At 37.7% G+C, this 23,270-nt stretch overlaps 1 protein-coding gene across 1 annotated transcript; it reads right to left on the reverse strand.

Annotated features, from left to right (window-relative positions):
• Positions 1-346: 346 nt before the first annotated feature.
• On the reverse strand, positions 347-16,292 carry LOC104400376 (ubiquilin-1-like; the record flags this gene model as incomplete). Its single annotated transcript, XM_010017196.1, has 11 exons — positions 347-904; positions 2,594-2,762; positions 3,036-3,151; positions 4,634-4,717; positions 5,767-5,909; positions 6,365-6,599; positions 7,297-7,455; positions 8,270-8,532; positions 9,914-10,029; positions 13,986-14,137; positions 16,156-16,292. Coding segments are annotated over 11 exons (1,730 nt in total), but the record flags the coding sequence as incomplete, so codon positions are not given.
• Positions 16,293-23,270: the final 6,978 nt, after the last annotated feature.

Here is a 23,270-nt window from a genome sequence, read left to right on the forward strand (position 1 = left end):
GTTAATGTTTGCGAATATTAAGACAAAGTTACAATGCAAGTTTCTGTACAGTTAGATGTAAAGAAAGAACCAGAACAGTAACTCTAGTATATAGTAACTGAACTTGCTCAAGCATTTTTGCTGAGATGGTTACCTGAAGATTCTACACCAAAATGAAGTCTTAAAATATCCCCTGGATTTATGCATTACTTATAATCTCATTCTATGGCAATGCGTAAATCTCTAGAAAACAGCTGTCTCTGCTGTATATATTGTGTTCATACAAATTAAAGCAAAAAAGATGGTAGATTATTCAAGTGGTACAAATCTTTCAGCATTTTGCTAGCAAAAAAATACATGCCAAGATCACAATAAGCAGTATCGGTACCCACAAACTGCAGCTTCAATTAATTTGTTTCCTTTATAATTTGTATTCTACATAAATTACTACTGAAAGCTAATGTTTAAGTAGTAAATAAATTGGACAGTTGTAGGTCAGACAAAACGCATTCACCCAACTATGAAAGCAGATATTGTTTCAAAAAAAAATCACAAATAATGCAGAATAAAGAAGTGTAATGCATGCAAGAGTGAAAATGCATTGATTCCCACTGTTTGAAGAAAACTACTGCACTCCATCTTAAAATGCATCAGACTGATTTTAGTACAAGACAATCCCAAGAGTCAGAATGAAATAAAGCAAATATTTTAAAGATTTAAGAGCTGTTATCAAAAATAAATTACATTTTTTCAAGTTAAAGAAACACTGCTATGAAGGCTGGGAGCCCAGCAGCCTTTCAATGGCTGCATTGATGTCTCCTCCTGTTGCTATTAGTGCTTGTAAGTTTGCTTCGCGGTTCAGAAAGCCCATTGCACTCAGCTGCTCCAGTTGTTGCTGAAATCGAACTTCTGGATTTTGTAACTGCTATGAACAAAATTTCAAGATATGAAGGTAACACATTTAGGAAAGTACAGCATTTAAACATAGCTGGTTCTGCACCACTGTCTTAGCTAATTTCTGACTACAGCTTTTTCAAGATCCCAAAACTATAACATAAATTCAATTCACGATTGAATAGTTTTTCAACTAGTCTTAAATTTTGAGAGTACCTACACTTAACATGACACCCCTGAACTGCAGGAAAAGCTGCTTGTTTGATAAAGAAAGATTAAAATCAAATTGGGTAAATTTATGTCCCATTAATAGTTTTCTTAAAGATATAAACACAGGTATTTTTAAAAAATGAAACAAAGTTCAACCTCACAGTGTGGAAGAGAAAAGATTATGATGATGTCACCGTCAGCAATGGTGAACATCACAGGCTTTTTCTTTCCAATGACATGAAAAATCACCTCTTTTTTAATGCTCCAAGTATTTGTTGATTAAAATTACCAAAATTCTAATTGTTAGGAAGCTTCAGTCTAAGGCAAACTGACAGCTGTGCTTTATGGGATGATCCTGCTCACAGAAACTCATGGCAAAATTCTGCACGATTTCAGTAGTCTGATCTTTAGTTCAGAGACCTTTCTAAATCAGAACACTGTTGGAAAATAATATGCTGAAGTAATACTGAGAAGTCACTTTTTAAAATTAATGCATTGATTTAGATACAAACACAAAACTTACGCAGCTACCGCTGATTTTCCTTTTGTTCTAATTCAATAGTTTTATACATCAAAATACTACTGGTATTTTAAATATACATATGATTCCAAATCAATACATGGTAAAGACGTAACCTGAAACTTAAGAACTGCCCCCCACCCACTTCACCTAAGCAAAACTAAATAGAACATTGACTCAACAGTATAAGATTTGACAGCATAAATGAAAGTGCATAAGAACACAGTTTCCTACACTCACACTCGCCAACACTTACTTGTGATTTGGTAACACAAGAAAAAAAGTCTGCAGACCAGCAAGCAGAACTCACCCATCCTGAGGCACCAGAAAAAAAAAAAGCAGCCTGCCATTACACTGGGTATGTACTACACTAAGAATGCTGTTTCACACAGCACTCTTGAGAGAGTTAACATAAAGTCTCCTGTAAAGCCAGTCTTGCTCACCTCCCTGTAACTACTGGCATTCTGGAGCTCTCTGGAGGTGCTTAATCCCACACAGTATGTTAACAAAATGCACTGCAGCCTGGACATGCAAGATGTCAGTGATACAACAAATTCAGGCTCTAAATAACCAGGGTGTGGCTACTCCAAAGTGTGGGACAGAGGCATGGTTACAGCTATAGAGTAACACCCAGCAGTAAAGCCAAAGAGCATAGAGGTAATTGTGTTCAATATGCCCAAGCTTTTCTCCTGCCTGAGCCCACACTTCTCTTGCCAGTGAACCTTAATCCCTTCAATCTGCCTCCATCTTTCCAAGTATTTCAGAAATTCAAGGGTATGAAGAGCAGTGTATAAAAACCAACTGTTCAGAGGACATGTTTTTCATTTTTTCCCCAGCATTTACTTGCACAGCTGCAACTTTTCAGCCTCCTCTGCTCTCCTTTGATCAGATGTAGCCATGGAGCCCTCCCCTCAACTATCCTTTCTGGTTGTTTGCAATAATAACATAAGAATTAGAAAAAAAAATACCTGGATTAGTGACATACTGTACCTGAGCATTTGCACCAGCAAGTGCCTGCAACATTTGCTGGACAAATTGCTGGTGACCAGGTGCAGCAGTTCCTGATGCTGGACTTGTGCTTTCACTGGGAACAGAACTAGGTACAGTGGACCCTGCAGGAGCTCCAGTGCTTCCCAGTCCACCTAAACCAGGATTAAATCTGCATAAATGACAAAAAAAGAAATACATCACTTGAATTATAAATAAAACTACTAGTTTGTCTCTTCTTATTTAATCACCGAGTAAAAATCCTGCCAAAGAGAGGATGACAATTTAAAGTACTGAGACAAGGACCAGAGTCATCACTGTTTAGAAGTGGATGGCTGGTAAAGATTGTCCAGATTCTAAAGCAAGTTTAGTTAAACTAGAGGTAGGAGAAGTAGTCTTTAATAAAAAAGAAGTTCTTGTCTAAGTTTGGAAGACCAATTCTTACCCTGGTATAAGCCCTGGTGCTTCTGTTGCAAGTGTCTGCAAGCCCTGCTGAATCTGTAGCAAAGCCTGCATTGCTCTTGGGTTTGACATAGCTGATAAAGTGTCAGGATTCTGCATCTAATAAAAGGAGAGAAATATTTATATTCAGATGTTCAAGGCAGTTAATATTTATCTTCCTGATAGCTAGAAGTCAGATAATAACTAAATACATAGCTGGCAAAGTGTACTCAAATTTTAAAGAGGAAAACATTTTGGGTTCTCCAAAGAAAGCTGCTGCAACTATTTTAAGAAAATATTTGAATCACAACTTGCTGTCTGATATTTGGAGCTGTTTTACTGAAATAGTGGCCCAACAATTTTCAGAGCACTTAGGTGTCCTCAGTCTTGTTTCAGTCTTGTTTCCATTAACATTATTAATTTTAGCTGTTAGGTAGCAGCAACGCTTTCCTAGTTCTAGTGGGCAATTGCCCTTTATTGAAAAAGATGCCTTCCATTATGCAGAGGAACATTCCATGGTTTCTGTCACCCAACCCCATAATACAAGTGCCAGTAGATAAGCAGGGAAGTATGAGCTGTAATATTGTCAACATTCTGAGAATACCCAGATACTACTTTACTTCACTTGCTAATGCTGCTGATCATCTGAGCTAACACAGTGAATACGGCAGAGAACTGTCTGGTGCAGACAAACCCCAAGGTAATATTGAAAGAAGATACCCACAGGAAACAGACATGATTCCTACTCTGTCTTCATTAACTACCATTTATTCAGAGATTTCAAAACATACATGTCATACTAGCTTCTCAGATACTACTGAATCATCACAAAGCACTGGCATTACAAAACACTCCAGCCATTCACACGGTTGAAATAATTTAAACGCTTCCTTCTGAACAACTGAACTTCTGAACTTGCTACTGTAATTCATGTATGCATTAATTATTCTACTCACAGAAGTGCTGTTATGTAATCAGATCTTGGCATCACACCTTAACCCCTATTTGCAAGGGCTGCCTAATGATGAAACTCATGCACTGGATTAAGTGCTACACACTGTGGCAGATACCTGGGCTGCAAGCATGATGCTGTTAAGAAGGGAAGACAGTGATAGGGCAGTCTTCACAGGCAAAAAACTTCAGAATCTACTTCTGAATTAGCTAATGACTTGGGTCTTCCAAGGTATGCTGTAAGATCCCTTTCACAAATATTTAAGGCAGGTTTGAAGAGGTATGAGAAAAGCACAGAAAAATCTTATTCTAATAGTGGGAAAAGTACTAATCTATTTAATTTGCAAAACAAGTCATGTTCTCTGGCTGGTGTGCAGTAAGAACGGTTACTTCTAAGCAAAGAAGCAAAAGCAAATTTAAGGTGTTTGTGCTAGCAACAGACAAAAATATCCACTAGAAATCAGGTATAGCTTTTGAAACGGATGGAAACATTAAGAAAGAATTTATTATCAAGGGACAATCTAACCTCATGTCTAAAGCTAATACATTACAGAATCTAACTTTTAGCCAAATCAAAGACAGACACCAATTTATTGAAAATACTGCTTACTGACTTGCAGATAATTATTAACAGCTAGTATCTCATCTTACTTGCTGAAGGAAAGTCGGAAGTTGTTGTCTCATTTGTTCCTGGAGTTGAGGATTTCCAGCAAACAAAGGATTATTCAACATCATCTATGGGACAAAACAAAATATGGAAGTTTTCTCAAAATAAAATATTTAACTTCAAAGATCAAACAGCAAAAACCATTGCAGGGGCATTAAGACAACTACTTACATGGTAATAGTCTATGAAAATAACCTCATGGAATAATCATCACCTAATTCTCCTTTGCCTAAAACTTGTTACGAAACACTAGCCAGAAGATATTGCAGTGTTGTGAGGGGTTTTTTTTATTGTGTTTTTTGTTCAGCTAGTTGATTGTTTGTGGTTTTTTTGGTGGGGTCACTTGTTTGTTTTGTTGTTGTTGTTTTGGTTGATTGGGTTTTAAATTTGAGTGAATTGCCAGACATTTGCCAAGACAACCTCACTTGTATTCCAAGAAAATACTTTTCTGCTCAGCTTCCTCTACAGATTTAAGTAATAGTTTCCCTGTAAATATCACCTGAAATCAAGGATATTTTCCAAGTGGGTAACCCAGAAGAGCTAACATTTTTCTAACCTCAGTTCAGGATTTTACTTTGGATATTGCAGCTTTAAGTAAGATTTGAAAGCGCATCTGTGATACCATTCATAAAACATCCACACTTTTACAGTAAGCACAGGTCACAAAAGAGAAGTTAAAACCAGAATGAAACCTAGATGTGGCACCAACTACCCTCACTTCACTTCTCCCCCGCTAGTGGGGGTGTATATTTACTGGTAGATCTGCCTTAATCTACAACCAAAGCATTTGTTTTGTCTAACTGGTTCTTATGCTGGGTCACAAGTTTAGGGCTGTACAAAACATACACAAACTTAGAAGCTATTTTAGAAGCATGTCTGGCATGTGTCCAGCTACAAGTTGACAAGCTCACTGCAACAAATTGTTAAATATAAGCAGGTAATAACTTCAGTGAATTAGGAATCAACATTAAAAACTGGGTTATTCACTAGAAACAATTGTTGAGATGCTAGCATAAGTGAGTATTTACTGTATGATAGATTCAACTCCCCTCCACTCCCCCCCCTTTTTTTTTTTATTTCAATACACACAATACATTACTACACCAAATGCATTTACCTGTACTGCAAGATCAGGATTCTGGCTTAATGACTGCATCATGCTTCTCATATAGGGTGCAGACAACATATTCTGCATAAGTTGTGGGTTTTCCGTTATCTGCTGTAACAAGCTCTGCATTCCTGGTGTGTTGAACATACCGGCTTAAAAAAAAAAAGTCAAAGATCACTTCAGTAAACACCCTACAGACAAATCAGACTTTGTTTCTAAGAGTTTTAGTCCCTGTAATGAACCTCAGTGTGGTTCTGCCTACACAGACACATCTGCCCTAGAAGTTAAGGCAGAGGCTATATCAAACAAGCAGTCATACCAAGTATCCACATTATTAGCTGTTTTTACAGTTGCCTCCAAACAAGAAAAATACTAACATCCATCTACAGATTCCCTACCTTTGTTATTTTAAGGCAAAACACATGCACTGTTATAACTTAGCTTACTTTTCACGTTTGTTTTTCTACAGAGGACTTTGATACTAGTCAAATGTTCTACAAAAGTAAACAGCAATAAAAACTCTCAATCAAAACCTCTTTCTAATGAGAGAATCATTTTAGCAAACTCTCATCTATGCAAATACATACAATTGCAATAATAAACACACCTCCTAGTCCCAGATTTGGTACAGTTGAACTCTGTCCCGTACTGCCAGAGGTGCTATTTCCAGCACTACTACTGCCCCCACTCTCACCAGTGGTGCTGGTGCTTGTAGAAGTCTGAGAGCTGGACTGAGGAGCCCAAGGATTTGGTAGAGGATCTCTATTTTCTGTACGAGATGGCTGACTGTCACCTCCTGCTGGTGCATTGCTTACTAAAGAAGCGAAGGGGTTACCTCCAAACTACAGAGGAAGGAAAGCAAACATGCATCACCTATTAAAGCCAAACATTTTTATATCTGCTATAAATGGCAAGTTACCTTTTCAAAATTGCACATAAAGATCACTGTTGCTAGATCTTGACCAGTTATACTCACTGTTCTACAGTAATTGATTGCAAATATTTTGAAAAGAGCCCCAACACTGAGAGATACTAGCACCTTGAAGAAAATTAAAATCACATTTATTTTTGAAAGCAGTGTTGCTACTACACTGGTATTTTTATCACAGTAAGGTTACATCTTGCATACTGGTTTTCAGCTTCAAAGCCTTTTTTATTCCCATCCTAGGTTCCAAGTTATTAAACACACCCTTAAAAAAAAAAAAAAAAAAAAAAAAAAAAAAGAACCAACACACACATATTCTCCTGGACCTCAATTTTAAGGAAAAAATTTTAAGGTGTTAAAATCTGAGTAATATGGAAATTCATTAACCTTAAAATAGCTCCTCAAACACACAAAGCAGTATGTGTATTTATCTGAGCTTAGAAGAGCACAGATTTTTTTAGATCTTTCCTCTCAAGAATAAGAAGCCACACAGTGACTTCAAGCTTCAATGAATGTTTTGTCAAGTACACATTTGGAAGTCTACATTACTTACATGCTCTTCTTTTAAAGAAATATACTTACTTTCAGTAAATTTCAGTGTAATCTTTTCTCACCTGTTCCTGTGCTGCATTCAACATGGGCTCCTGAATATCTGTGTACATACGTCGCAAGGCATTGTATCCACCTGGTATACTTTCAAGGTTGCTCAAGGCTCGGTCTTGGTTTCGCATCATCTCCTGCATCATTGCAGGGTTTCTAGCGAGTTCTAGTGTCTACAGAAGTATAACATTTATTCTGTATTAATACGAAATCCATTTTAAAGTGAAAATGCCAGCATTTAGCAATATCTCAGTTACCCCTGTCTAAAACGATTTGAAATTATGATTAAAGCCAAATTAAGATGTCAGCTTAGTGGGAGCCAACTGAATTTGGTATTTAGTCAGCATACTGTCACTATGCTGGCTGGGTCAGGAAGCACTTGATTAAACAGAAGAAAAACCTTGAATGAAACTTTCTTTCCTCACCTCATCTTTTTAACACAACATACTCCTACCATTTCTAACATCGTTACAGTAGACACCCTATAACACGAACTTTAAAATAAATACCTACATTTTCAAAAGCATCTGGTTTTTGCTACCTTCTGCTATACAGCATACCTTGTAATCTGCCACACATACATATCTTCTAACTTTAAAAGCACCCAAATATCCACAATTAGACAACATGAAAACATGTAGTATTTTGGAGAATTTCTACTTCGGGTAAACTCATTTTTGGCTAGACAACAGAAGGTTTCAAGTGCACATACAGACATTCAACTCTAACCTCAGAAGACATGATTATACAGACTTCTATGCCTTTCAAAACAACATTTCAGATTTTCTGAATTATCACTTTATTTCAGACATTAGCAACTCAAAATACAAACATCAGTTGCCTACAGCAACCTTTTATGGATTTTCTAACAAGCCTAAGTACTTAAACAATGTTTAAGCATTCAACTAAGCATGTCCAATTCCAGCTCTGTTGTTCAGTTACAGTAAAAATCAAAGGTCATGAACTTACAGAGATCCTTCTACATACCTGTCTCATTATATCTGGATTATTCAGCATGTGACTGATTTCTGGATTTCTCTGTATCAGTTGCTGCATTTGAGGGTTAGCCATAATTAACTGCCTCATCAGGTCAGGATTTGAAAGCATGCTCTGAACAAAAGGATTCTCCATTATCTGAACCATCATTTCTGGGTTGGACATAAGTTGCCGTTGCATCTGACTTTGCAACTCTGAAAAGTTTGATGTATTTAAACCCAGGCTACTCAGACCTGCCAAACCTCCAAGGCCACCTTTAAGAGGATGAAAAGAAATACAATTGAACTTTCAGCTTCTAGCATACTTCGAATCACATCCACGTTCTTTCTACATACACAATACTTGATAATAAACTTCAAAATAATGAAAATGAATCGAAAGTCCATCTCTGCAGGGTTGTTTAGGTGTTATCCACCAAGTCCTTGCTTCTATAAATAACAAGATACATTAAAAAAAAATCCAAACTGCATCTGAAATACAACTTCTTACAATTCTAACAGCTTTTCTTCTCATTTTCCACAGCTAAGATGCTAGGGATGTTTAAGTTCGGCGACCTTAGGTGTCGTCAGCCCGTCGTCCCCCCTGCCCTCCACCTCTCCCCAGTAACACTTTACAACGCATTTATAATAATCACTTATCTGTCACCTCTTGGTTAGACTATAACCAAGAGAAATCTCCCAATATGACTCATTCCCTAGTTTAATTACAAGTAGAGCTCCTTTACTTATTAATGCACCAAGAACTAATTATGCTTTGAATTCCCCCCCTTTGTCAAGTCCAAACAAAAATTTCAGAAGGTACTAGTCAGTGTGAAGAACTGTTTACACCTAAGAATGCAACTGCTTACTATAGTTAGCTTTTCCAATTCTCTCTCTCCCTCACCCACTGAAAGCAAAAGATACGAACAAGAACAAACCAAAACCCCAACTGTGATTATGGAAATAGGTACTATTTAAGTCAGTAAGACTGCAGCCTCTTTATTGATGAAAGAGAGGACTGACAATGCTGTCAGACTTGGAACCCGAGAAATAATGAACTGTAAGATTAGCACCAATTTTGTTACTTCTCTACCACATCTTGGCTTCATGTTACAGGTCCAGTTTCATCAATACTCTCCTCACAGCAACTTAGATGCCCTCTTAAGGAGTTCAAGGACACTGGAAGGAGTTTCATTACCCATAGTGCCAGAACATAACATGAGTGGCACCTTACTGCTGAAGATGAAATGGCACAAGTCTGATGTTCATGGTGAAACACTGCAACAGGTCGCCCAGAGAGATGATAGATGCCCCATCCCTGGAAACATTCATGGTCAGGCTGGACTGTGCTCTAAGCAACCTGATCTAGTTGTCCCTGCTCACTGCAGGGGAGTTGGATTAGATGACATTTGAAGGTCCCATCCAACCCAAACCATTCTATGCTTCTACAGAAAATTAAAGAAACAACTTCGCTCTGATAACTTACTGATCAGAAACCTTGTACAATCAGTACCGCAGACATCTATAATCAGTTTTTTGGGTATTGTGTTTGGTTTTTTTTTTTTTTTAAGTTTGTCTACATTAGAATAAAACTTCAAGGACAATTACCTGAATCCAAGAGGACATACCCACCATGATACCTAACAAATATTCTTACCCAAGCCAAAAGGGTTACTATTTGTTGAAGCTGGTGTTGAGGTACTACTGCTTGATGTTGATGTGGTAGCAGTACTCCCAGTGGAGTTTGCTTGTTGAGCTGGGTGGTCTTGTGATCTAAAAATGCAAGTTTAAAAGTTGCAAGTTTAACAAGTTAATTTAAATAATGCCATTAAATACAGGAATAGTATCATACTTGAGAATCTTAATTTACATTTTGATTCTTCTCAAGGAAAAAAGAAATCACACTTATCTCTAGATGGCTTCCCACAACAAATCTCTCAGACATACGTAATGTCATCAGTTTTTCAGAACAGTAGTTTGAAACATTAAGAAAATGGATGGGCATCACTGCAGCCATTACAACCTTCTCACCCTATCCCCGAGATGCTCACCAAATGGAGTTTCCTCTGTCCTTGCCTTGCTTTAAAGATCTTCGTTTTAATCTACTATACTCAAGTACTATTGATAACATGGCTGGGCCTTAAAGAAGTAGAGCCTAACAAGACTTAAGGCTGGGGTTATTTCATGCCACATCTTTAACAGGATGCCTCACTGAATGTGAAATTCAGTTAACATTTTATTAGAAGACAAATACCAGAATCTCAATAACCTTGAAGACTTCAACAAGTTAAAAATGTAGGTACAGAAAGTTAAAGCCAGCATAATTCAGTAAAGTCACTACAGTCTGCCCAAGTCATATATTTACCAAACCTTTCTACAGCATATGCATAAACACAGGTGCTGCCATGTAATAAGAGTTCAAGTAACTGAGCTTTTGAAGAGAGGCCAGGTTAGTTTTACACAAGAGAAAAGGCTGGCTTGAAACCCAAATCAGTTCTCCAATCTAGTCCAACAATCAACCTCAAACACCTGTATTTGGAGAACTACAGCATAAAATAACATGTAGAAACTATGAATTCAGACCTCACACAGATGTGACGATTTGACAGCACACTATATTTTATACCTCAGAGTACCTTTCTGCTATAGTAAAATTCTGTGCTTGTTTCACTAAAGCAAATACCAGGGGAGAATGAAAAAAGAATAAAATGGTGTTCTCTGACTCCAGGCTGTACAAAACCATAGACAGAAACGAAAGGAACAATGAAATACTTCGCACACTTCACAAGTTCATTCAACAAATCATCAGTAGTAGCTTAGAAGTAGCCCATGCGCTCATATACCCTGGTGATTTGACCAGCATTCTTGTTAACAGACATGCAAGTCATGAGGTATAGGATTCAAGTTCTTATTGATGTTCTGGGTGTAAAGTAGGAGAAATTTTAGTAAGTCCACAAGATTTTACAGTTCTTCTAAAACTTAAGTGCATAGCGATTCCTATGAATTCAGTTCTGCATATTTTTATTTGTATTCCTTTCTTGCTTACTTTCAGGTCTATCAAAACACACACAGATTCCATTGAGTCAAAACCCATTCTAGAGGAAACCTTCCAGACAGATGCTAACAATCCAGGAAAGGGAATACCTGCATACTTGCCTTTCACATAAGCTGCCATGACATAAAGCACTGGGAGAAACCCTGGGCTCCTGAGAAGAACAAGCATTAATACTCTAATATTAACAGCAACTGTGAACTTCAAGTACAAGATGACTACCATCAGCCAAGCAGCTGTAATTTCAGTGAGAAAGATTATAGACTGCATACTGACCATTAATCTTCGGCTAGAGATGTGGTTTCCTTTAATCTAGAAAACACATAAATCTTTCCTCCATAAAGTAAAATAAGCATAATACCCTATTTGGTTCTTCAACTGAGAAACTATTTTGAGGAAATTGTAGCTTTTCATGAAAGAGACAAGAAAGGTTCTTAAAGTGGGACAAAAAAAGTAAACAAGACTGAAAACTTGCAGTTCATAGTGCTGCTACAGAAATTGGGGGTATATACCCAGCAGATAACGGTTTGAGTGTCAAGTCTAACAGCCTCAGGTTTTTGAGTGAAATCCTATGAAGTGCACATCATTTATATACACTTTGCCATTACGTTTCCTCCTGTTACTTCTGAACAGAATACAGGTGTGGTCTGGGAACTTTGTATTCAGAAATATTCACTACCCATTGCTAATCATTCACTACTACTCTGACACAGTGCAGGCCAGGTTACAAGATTATGCTTGAATCTGTATCATTCTGGAAAATGTAGCACAGCGATTAAGTTACCATTCTTCAAACAAGGATTCATTGGAATATATGAGGATTCCTATTTGAAAGTTACACATTTAATATTGTTTAGAAGGTACAAGACCATCTTCAAAACTAGTTTTGGAAAAGAACTTTTGTTTGACATACATAGCAGCAACAGTCAAGAGAAAAGTAAATGGCTAAGTGTAAAATAGTTGGGAGCAATCAACCTTGATATTCACAGCCAAAAATCAGCACTTGCCCAGCCACACCTAATGCTGTGCCTTTTGATTCAAGCATAAGATTTGGGTATTTTAGTAAGAATAATATTGAGATGGTTGAAGGCAATGTTACGCTTTCTCCACAGGTGGTGATTTTCATTGACAAGTCTCTCTAACAGGTCTTAGGAGTGTATTTTTTTCTTTATAGCAACAAAGCTTGGCACCCCTTGACACAGCTGGTGGTGATGGGGCAGCCCACATGGGAGACCCAGGCACATCCATCTCACTGTTCGCCTTTGCTTTTCCGGCTGAATTCTGATTCAGTCCTGCAGTTCTTCAGTTGTTGGTTGCATAAATGCATTTTAGGCAACATCCATTGTCAGTTTTACTGTGCCTGAAATTGTTGTATCAATGTTTTGTGGCATCTCAGGGAAAATATGGATATTTCCAGCATAAACAGGCAGATCTGGAAGACCCTAGGCACTTTGTGAGAAGGGACTAAGCATATTGGTAGGATACTGTGTCCTTGCCTTGTGGCAGGGGGGTTGGAACTAGACAATCTTTGGGGGATCCCTTCCAACCCAAACCATTCTGTGATTCTGTGGAGGCTAGTAGGTAAAAACATGACTGCCTGATTTGAAGACAGCAAAGATAGATGCAAAGGGTCTGTAGTTTTTTGCGTGTACTTCTTTGTCTGAGACATGATTAAAAGACTCTGAAGACAATGGTAATACACTCTTCTAAAAATATTCAAAGAAAGTGGGACTCCAGGACAGACAATATAGTCCTGCCAGGATGTGAGCATGGAATTGAAGACATCAGTTTCAACAGATGCTTACATTTAGTGCTAACGTTACTAGTTTCAACAGGTGCCTAAATTTAATACTAATGTTAACTAGCAGGCCTTTATGATTTGGTACAGCCTGAAAAAGGGAAAGCATATTTCTTTTCTCTCCTGAGTTCCATAATCCTTCCTTCACCACCTGATATTTTGCCACTGGATGAGACCAGAAGAAGGAAAGACTTAAGCAGAACAGGAGCAAGAGCACTTTTAGTCTAGGAAACTGTCACTGACTAGTCAAAATACATTCAGTTGAGGGATATATTACCCTACCTGCTGAAAGGATTCTTTAGTTGAGCCTTTTCCTTCTGGGCGCTACACAGAAGTAAGGCACAAATGACATTGCTCAATTGCCACAACTTCCTCACCATCATTTTAAATTTGCCTTACCAAAACAAAAAACCAACAAAAAAAACCCAAACAAAAAACTTGAAATCCAAGCTTTTCTGTTCAACCAGATAAATTAGCTGCACTGAAGCTGTTTTCTCAAATTTTCTTTCCTTGTTTTATCAAAACAGTAAGGATTCAATGGAAGTTTTCATACATGAAAACAAAAGCTGCACAACAACAAAGCTACATATTATATAAAGCTAATATCCAAGAACTACAGAGTCAACACAGCCAGCACTCAGTGCTAATACAAAAAAGTGTTATAACAAAAAGCAAGAGACTTGCATTTAAAAACATGAATCCAATTAAAATACAAGATAAACCAAATAAAAGAGCATTGTAATTTTCAAACTGTTACGCTGCACCAACTGTGACTAAGGAGCTGACTGAAATTAGGCTTGCCCAACAGAAAGCAGTTAAGAATTCATTGTGTTCTTACTTCTTAGAGGTAAATAGAAGATCACACATCAGTAAGGTTACCTGTTTTGTGTTTTGATAACCAGGTGAACAGTGAGTCCATCATGAATTCCATGCTGAGTCAAAGTATCTTGATCTTTCAAAATTTTTCCAGCAAATATCAACACAAGCTGATCGATGTGGGACTTGAAACGCTTAGAGATCTCTTCCTTGAACTAAACAAAAAAGTTTAATATTATACATTTATGTAACTGAATACTGAACTGTAATTTTTTTTAACGATTTAAGGACAAGTTATTTTGTTCGCATTTAATGTATTACTCCACTTGCACTGTACATTGTTTTACACAATCTAGAAACACACACTTTTGTCAACCTTTTTGTCCACAGGAAGATGGAAAATAATTTTAATATAATCAGAAGTTTCACATCTAGATTACTATACATGTAAGTGATACTTGTATATACACACTGCAAAGTATGTATATAACATACTAATAAGTATACACTAACATTTATATACACATACACACATACATCACAAGCCATCCATTGCTGAAAGACTGAGGATGCAATGTCACATGTATAAGAGATCTGTCTATACTTTTACTGGAACTGAACAGAGAGTATCCTTTTAGACGTATTTTCCACTGCCTTCCATGTGTCAAAACCAGCATTCCTTTTGACATAGACAAAAATCACCTCTTGGGTGGCTCTGCTTTCTCATTCAACATATCACATAGCTACATGAAATGCAGCCACAGCCCAGGACATGATGAACAGCCAGATTCTTCAGCTGACCAGGATATCATACCCTCATTAAAACAACTAAACAGGGAAGCCCACTTCTTGCTTTCCTAGCCAATAATAACCAGGTTATGCTTTGACTGAGATTTATTATTCTCTAGAAAAATGCTCTTGCTGAAATTATAAAAAAAAAAAAACAAAAACAAAAAAAACCCCAACAAACAAAAAAACCCCAACAAAACATCAACCTCCAACAAAAACAAAACAAAATCCACAAACAACACCCCTACCCCCTCCAAAAAAAAAAAAAAAAAAAAAATCACAAAAATTAACAAGGAAGACAAAGAAAAACACTAAGGAATTATTCAAATATAAGAAAGCTCAGTAAGTATTTTTAAAACAATCCCAGGTAGTTAGCAAGTCCTTCAGAAGTTCACCCTATTAAGCATTTTAAAATTAAGTTGACCATACTAATTTAAAGAAAACAAAACCAAAAAACAAAAATCCTAGGGAATTCACGCCATATAGGAAAATCCTAATTTTTCAATTACTTAATTGCATTTTATGATCAAAAACTGCCAGGATTAAAAAAAGTAAAATCCTACTGTATTATGCTTTGAAGATGAGTCTCTAACTGAAAGGTTTGCTAATGTTAGGAAAAGAAAAAGAACATTTTTTGGAGAGAGAGTCTGAGAGAAAACAGGTTAAAAGTCTGTGTTTGGGTAGGAGGCTGCCCAAGGTTAGTTAAAAGTCTACTCAGAGTTACAGTTCTTTGGCAAAACAACTTTTAAGTCAGCCTTTATACTAGCAATATTTAGACATGCAAAGAAAGTCACTCAGTCCATTCCTTCCTAAAGAGGGTTACTTACCTGAATTATTCCTGACAGGGTTATCTAGTCTGTTTCCTGAGGTCCCCAGTAACTTTCTTCCAAGAAACCTATTCTGGTATTTCACTATCCTATTTCTTCATTGTCCTGCCCGCAGTGGACAACGCTAACAGACTGTTGTTCTCCTTAGAATAAAGGGCTGCAGTAAGGCTAATTTTTCCTTGATTAGCCTAATCAAGGAAAGTGTTCTAATCCACTTATTTCCACCACTCTTTGAATTTTCAAATCCAATTTCTAAGTGTGGGGCTCAAAATTGGCCAAAATATTCCAAACCAGTTCATACCAATACTTAGTGGAACAACAGGATAAACCCCATGTGCTGCAAGCTATATTCCTATTTAAAAGAAAAAAAAAAATCCATGTGGGAAAATAGTCATGTAAAAATGCTGACTTATTTAACAGCTATAAACTCTAGATTCTAGTTTGCAGAGCAACTGTCCTGGAAGTTGCTTCCTATTCTGCATTCTTCTAGTTAATTATTCTTAAAATGCATTCCAAAGTAACATAAAAACAGAAATACTCACAATTTGGTATGAAGATAATGCATAAGAATCAAGGACTACTATACTGTTCCAAAAGTAATGTCATTTACTCATTACCATATTTTCCACAACATGCTGTGACAGCAAGATCCGCAGCTTAATTCTCATCATATTATAGCTGATGCTGTGAACAATATTCGTAGAATATCTCAAGTTGGAAGGATCTTCCAACTGCCCACTCCTTCCAGGATTACCTAAAGCTAAAAAAATACAACTCAGAGCATCATCAGACACTCCTTGAACTCTGACCGGCTTGGTGCTTTGAGCACTTCCCTGGGGAGCCTGCTTCAGTGACCAACCACCCTCTCAGCAAAGACCTTTTCCTAATGATCAGTCTGTACTTCCCCTGATGCAGCTTCATTCCATTTCCTTGTGTCCTATTGCTGGTCACGAGAGAGAGAGAGGATGAGTACCTCCCTCTCCACTGCACCCCTTGAGGAAGTTGTAAACTGCCATGAGGTCAACCGTCAGCCTTCTCTTCAAGCTGAATAAGCCAAGACCTTTCACGCATTACTAGAAGCTGCTAATTATCCATAAGGTCAAACAGTATCTAATGTTATATATATTGGAAGATGATTAGCCTTAGGCTGGAGTTTGGCACAAGTCACTACTGTTTGCACTGCAAAATAAAGTCAAGTAGAGTGGAAGAGAAGACTCTTTACCACTCTTTGGGAGCAAACACCTATCTTCAATATTTTCAGCCTCTCAATGGTAACTGTATTGCAAGGTCATTTCCCCACAGTACATGGAAAAGTCCAGAAGCTTCGTTAAATTCAGACAGTGAAAGGACAAAACAAATGGCTGGCAATTGCATTCTTACTCCCACAGACCTTTTCTGTGTAGTCTTTATAGGACTCCCCACCACTCTTACTGACAAGAAACAATTAGGGTGATAAGATGCTACAGCACTATGGTAATGAAAGACATCATTAACAGTGAAGACAACTACATCAATTTTCCTTAAACAGAACTGTAAGCATCAATCTAGTGTGTATGTTTAATTTGAGGTGCTACATAATCAACAGCAAACCAAATAAAGGAAATGAGATTCTGATGATGGGATTAATACATACATAGCCAGTTGTAAGAAAAATAACTTGAGTATTGTTTAAATCTTCGGTTTGTTTGTCACCTGGGAGAACCAAACACAGGAAGATCGAGGTGTCACTGGCTAGAAATGGTAAGTATCTCTGTCCAATTCTCCCACTGCACTGGCTCTTCCTTTCTACCAGCATGTAACACTCCAAGCAATGGTTTGAACTGATTTGCTTTACTGTTCTAAAATACAAGTCTTACTTTATTGTAATAGTAGGCATTGTGATATTACAAAGATGTTCAGCTATAGCCGAGCATAGAAAAGGACTTGATGCTGTAAAAATAATGTTTCACCATGCCTAACGGATAGCATATTCAGAAAAATTAGTTCATTGTACTCCTCTTAATAACAGAAAAATACTGTAAAGTTATGATAATTTTAGAGATTATTTTTAGACAAATCGGTGGAGGGAAACACAATGGGAATCAGACTGAAACATAAGACTGATGACTAGACAGAGGACTAGTTTCCCAAAAGGAGAAAGCAGCATTATCGGAGTGGATTAATTCAAGGTCACAGCCTCCTCAAAGCATGGCACCTTGTAGATGCTTTTGGCATGAATCAGAGAAAATCTGAAGCTAGTCTTGTTGAAGCCCCTTGCCCACATTACTATTTTACCTGAAGTTAACTTGTTTCTACCAAGTTTTTTAGTTTTTAAAGGACAGGAACAATGTAATTTTTCACACTGGAACATCCACAGGTTTGTTAGCTGCACACCAGCCCTTCGCGTTTACACTCTTAATTTCCATGCCAAATATCCTCACCTTCAGACAACTTTAAAAAATTCAGCCCAATACTCTGCTAGCAAAATTTTTTTTGCTCCATATTAACACAAGAAAGGCTCCACAAAGCAAGTTAAGACTTCTATTATACCTGCTTATCTTGATTGTGTCTGAAGGTTTTCATAAGGTATGCATGGACACCACAGTGTTGATGCCCAAATGGATACTTGTACCTGAGCTGAAGTAAACATTTTGTCACTTAACAAAGCAAATGTCTGAATACACATGAAGTATAACAGCTAAGACACTGTTTTGCCCTGTCACTTTGCACTACAGATCCGTACTTTAAACATTAACCAATTAACATCTCACAAGTTAGCCTAGGAAGGGCCTGGTAAAGTTATTCGAGATGAAGCAAAAATCTTAACACGCAAACTGTCCTTTGACATGTTTACCACCATATAACGATTCAAAGCATTTTGATAACTCAATTCTATGATCAAAAACTGGAACTGTAATAATATTACTATCCCTTCACTCAACAAATGGGTGTGCAAAAGTAGTAAAAAGAGAGAAACAAATATATTCCCAAATCTTCTCAACCTTGGCTTAGTAAGACATGTAAAAATTACAGGAACAGTTTGAAAGAGGCCTCAGGGAATTAGCGTCCAATTTCCACTGAAAATTAACAGAAATCAGGCCCCTAAAAGCTGCAACCACTTTGAAAATACTAAGCTACAATTTTATCTGGGTAACAATACAAAAGCAAAGTTGCTGACTCTCCCCGTATTACACAGTCATGGATGACATGGAAGCAAAGGTTCCATGTCATCTACGCCCAAAGAGGCCTGGACTGCAATTTATGTTCCCAGCAGTCACTCAAACAGTTCTATTACAAAGAAAGGTTTTCAAATCACATTACCTTGTTCACCACTGGTGTTTCAACTGCCTTTCCTATTAGCACAGATGGTTTAAAGTGTATTAGCTGGAGTCTAGTCTTATACCCACACCCAGCAATTTCAACAGAAGCTGATTTTGATGAGCTCCAGCTTCCTTTTATACAATAAATTAATGCTGTAGGTCTTCTTGACCCAAGTAGTAAGGAATCAAACACACTCATGGCTACACAACCACTGACAGCTGCAATCTCCTTTCCAAATGAATCATACCTGGTAATTTTGTGACAGTGAATTAAAGTGAGCCAGTTAAAAGAGGGTTTCACTGTACAATTCTTGGACCCTATATAGGAAATGGGACAAGAATTCATAGTTCCAAGCATAAAAGCACTTTTGGCATAAAGCCATGGCTTGCTGCAGGTAAAGTATAGCTAGAACACACACCTAAAGTAAGGCTTCTTTATAAGCATATTCTGTCTTTCACAACTCAATGGAGTTACTATCTTCCTGTGTCCTTGCCAGTGAGCCATGCTAGTTGCAAGATCAAATTATTTCCCTAAATCTCTGCAACCAAACTCAAAAAACTCATGTAAAGAAACAAATTCACATTCTTCATGAGCTTACAAAGCTAGTAGCCCATAAAGGAAAACAGGAGCAGCGCAACTTAGTGGAAAGGGCTCAGGACTTGTATTCTAGCCAGTTTTACCCATTCCAGGCAGCCTTCAGCAAGCCACTCCACTCCTCCAGGCTTTGACTTAGGAGAAATGGTTACAAATACTTTCCTTTTTTTCCATAAAAGGGCTTTGCAATCTATCAGTGAAAAGTGTTGTTGTACTTGCAACAGAACTAGTCTGTTCCCTAGCACATTGGAGAGACTGGAAAAGGACAGAAAAGGATTATGTGTAAAATGGGATTTTTGCAGTAGAACTAATTTTTGAGAATCTACCCTGTACTTCCTTTTTCAGACAGCATAAAGTGTTTTATCCTTCAGTTTAACTGGGAGGAGCTTGGGCAACATCCATTTTTCCTGAGGAAATACTGAGATGTAAGTTACTACTGATAGAATAATTCCTACTCATCTGACCTTACAGGCAAGAATCTTTAAATAGCTTGACTTTAGCAAGTTTTAAATTTAAGGTAATACAGAATATAACAAGTGGACTACAGATATAATGGCCAACACTCTTGTTAGCCTGACAGCGCTAGGAAACAACTAACCCCATTTACAAGAAATCTAACCAAAAGCATTTTTTACCATATATGCACAATTCTTAAGATTTTGACCTAACATTATTTCCAGACAGTGATCCTACTTACATAGCCAAGGCTTATAGTCACTAAACTGAGATATTGACTGGGCTCTAAAATAAGTATCTTACCATGACATCTCCACCACAACTGTTCATTCATCAGGGTTTTCTCTGCTGTTGGCTATTTTGAGCTGTCAGAAAAGTCAATATACCTTCTTTTGAAGATTTTTATTCTGATAAATAATCATCTAACATTGCACTAAAAGATTTTTAATCAAGTTTCCAAAATGAGGGGGGAAAAAGCTTATGAAACATGAATAATCACAGTACGCTGCAAGGGGAACTCTCAGAGTAAAACAGACTCTGTTTCAATGCACTAAGACACAAGATGATGGAAAACCTAATGCTAAACAATTAATATACTCAAGTGCCTTAGCGTTAACAGAAAGCTAACTCATAATCCTAGAAAAGAACAGCAAACTAGAATCCAGTATCTAGTTTCAACCTCTTCTGGTTGTACCATTCAGTAATCCCTTGACTACAGAAAAACCCTAGACAAAATTGGATTAAGTGAATTGAAATTAAATTGTTCTTATGGAGTAAAACATTACATAAAATATTAAAGGCAAACACAAGTCAGGAAAGATGCTTCACTACCAAGTCACCCAATGACGCCCTTAACATCTATGCCTGTGTGATCCTTGTAAGCAGAACATGACTCATTTGGGATCAGGAAAACCAGGATTTATGGATTTAAAGTTTCAACCATAAAATGTACTCTAATTGTAATCAGAAAATACAACTTTATAAGATCTCCACTTGACAAAAAGCAAATCTCAACAGAACGTATATATTTACATGTCTAATTCAACAGGTCAAGATTTTTATTTATAGTTGTGTAGTAGAGAAAGCACAATATTTACATGTTCACTTAGTTTAAAAAATATAGTACGAGGTGCTAGATAAGCTATTACTGACAACTGAAAAACACTAAAGAGGGATTCCATGAAAAGGCTGACATTAAATAAAGATGGGGGGAAGGGGAGGGGAATCCCCCAAACCTGCAAAAGAATCAAATCTGTTTCCTGTGGAGCTAAACTCATTTTATTAACTTTTCCAGATGGATGTTACTCTGAAATTTTCAGATAATCACAGGATTGACAATAACTATCTGCAAGAACTGTAAACTTCTAAACTTATTTGTGCAGATTTGCTGTATCAACTCTTTGTTGGCTGAACAGTTAAAAACTTACAGCAAGGCATGTTACTTTGTCTCAGAGCTGTAATGCTCACAGAATGTGCAACTTGGTATCTTGCAGTCTGCACACACATTGGTGGACAGTAACTCTGAACCAGTTACAATCAAGTCTTAAAACACTGCAAATGTCACACTTGGCATTAAAAGAAGCACACCAAATAAACCAAGGGTGGTAACAAATAATAAATAAAAACTAACAGTTTTACTGAGGTAAAGTGTCAGCACCATCAGCACCAGGTCAAGTCAGCAGGCTTATACGTATTGATCTTTACACACCACGTGTTCACAAAGTCTTTGCACAGAGCAAAAGATCAGTACCATACCCAGTCAAGAAAGCAAGTATTTGGTCCTTGACCTAATACTAAGCCAAACTGGGCTGAGCACAATCACAAAAAAATGACACATGGTGGGGTACTTGCAATTAACTGACCTCCCAGAGTGGCTTTGTACTTGAAGGTTATTTTCCATTTCAACCTGCCTGCTTGATGCCTTTGCTGCACAACACAGGATCAGCAATAACAAATCCTATGTTGCTGAAGTCTTCCAAAATCAGGGGGTGGGGTAGGGTGGGGTGAATCTTCCTTGACTTAGGACAGTTGCAAACCTGATTTACATTAATGGAACAACATAAAATATGCTTTACGCAGCCCTAAATTTGGCCCTGATGACAGAGAATATTTACCTAAAAATGTTCATGCTCCTCCTAGATGGTGTAACTATTTCAGTTTAAGACAACTGCTTATTTGAAAACCTGACAACCCCACTGGCATTCACATTTGAAGCAATCTTTAGAAAGTAAAATATTTTTTTAAAATTACATCTTAAGTAAATCTATTCCCAATTCCTGAAGGACACAAACCAAAGGCAGACTGCTTTCCAGGACAAACGCGATCCTCAGGTTAGGTCCAGCAGATGAATCTCTCTTTCAGAAAAAATAAAACAAAAAGCCCAAAACCTGCAAAGACTTTTTTCAAAAATTGCACTGACACTGCCAACAAGTCTATGGAGAACAGAGAAGCGAAAAGCACCCCTCCCTTTCAGGCTGAGATTGCTGGGAAAGCAGTGGACAACATTAAAAAGCAAACGCAGTCGTTTTACCTTTGGGAGAAATGCCTAGATTAAGCTTGCAGAGAGAGTAGCTGATAGCATACAATGCTCCAACTGCCAAATACCATTGAAGACAAGAGAGTAGGCTCACCCCTTTGGCAGAAGGAAGGAAGAACTCAATGAAACTTATGTCTGGAATATTTAAGCCAAACGCTAACATAAAACCCTGAATTTGAAACAGACCCGAGAGTAAAAACTTGAAAGAAATATCAGCATTTTTTCCCTTCACAGCAACTAGGTGGAGCAAGAGTATGACATTCTAGCTAAGATGCTGGCACTGCTTCTTGGCTAGATACACTTAGGAATCTTTTCTTCATCTTTTTCTTCTCTGATAACCACACAGTGTTACCATGTTTTTGTCTGGCACAGAGTTACTCTTCTTCTTAGTAGACAGTACAGTGCTGTGTTTTGGCTTTACTCTGAGAACAATGTTGATAATGCACTAATGTTTTAGTTGTCCCAAATTAGTGCTTGTTCTAAACCAAGGACTTTTCAGCTTCCCATCCTCCGACAGTGCCCAGAAGCTGGGAGGGAGCACAGGAGAGTTAAACCAAACTCGCCCAAGGGATATTCCATAAAACAGAACATTACAGCCAGTTAGAAACCGGGGGCAGTTGGCCAGAAGGGGCCGATCGCTGCTCAGGAACAAGCTGAGCATCAGTCAAGGGGTAGTGAGCAACTCTACTTTTTTTCCTGGGGCATAGACAGACAACAGGGTTTATTCATATGCCACCGCCCCCCCCCCCCCCCCCCCCCCCCCCCTGCCATTCGCAGACACGCGGGAGCTGCAGCTCTGGCACTTCTGGCTCTTCCTGGGCATCTCCCTGGCTGCGCTCCTGGGCA

This window comes from Nestor notabilis, unplaced genomic scaffold (assembly GCF_000696875.1).
Source record: "Nestor notabilis isolate BGI_N333 unplaced genomic scaffold, ASM69687v1 scaffold7806, whole genome shotgun sequence".
Taxonomy (NCBI): domain Eukaryota; kingdom Metazoa; phylum Chordata; class Aves; order Psittaciformes; family Psittacidae; genus Nestor; species Nestor notabilis.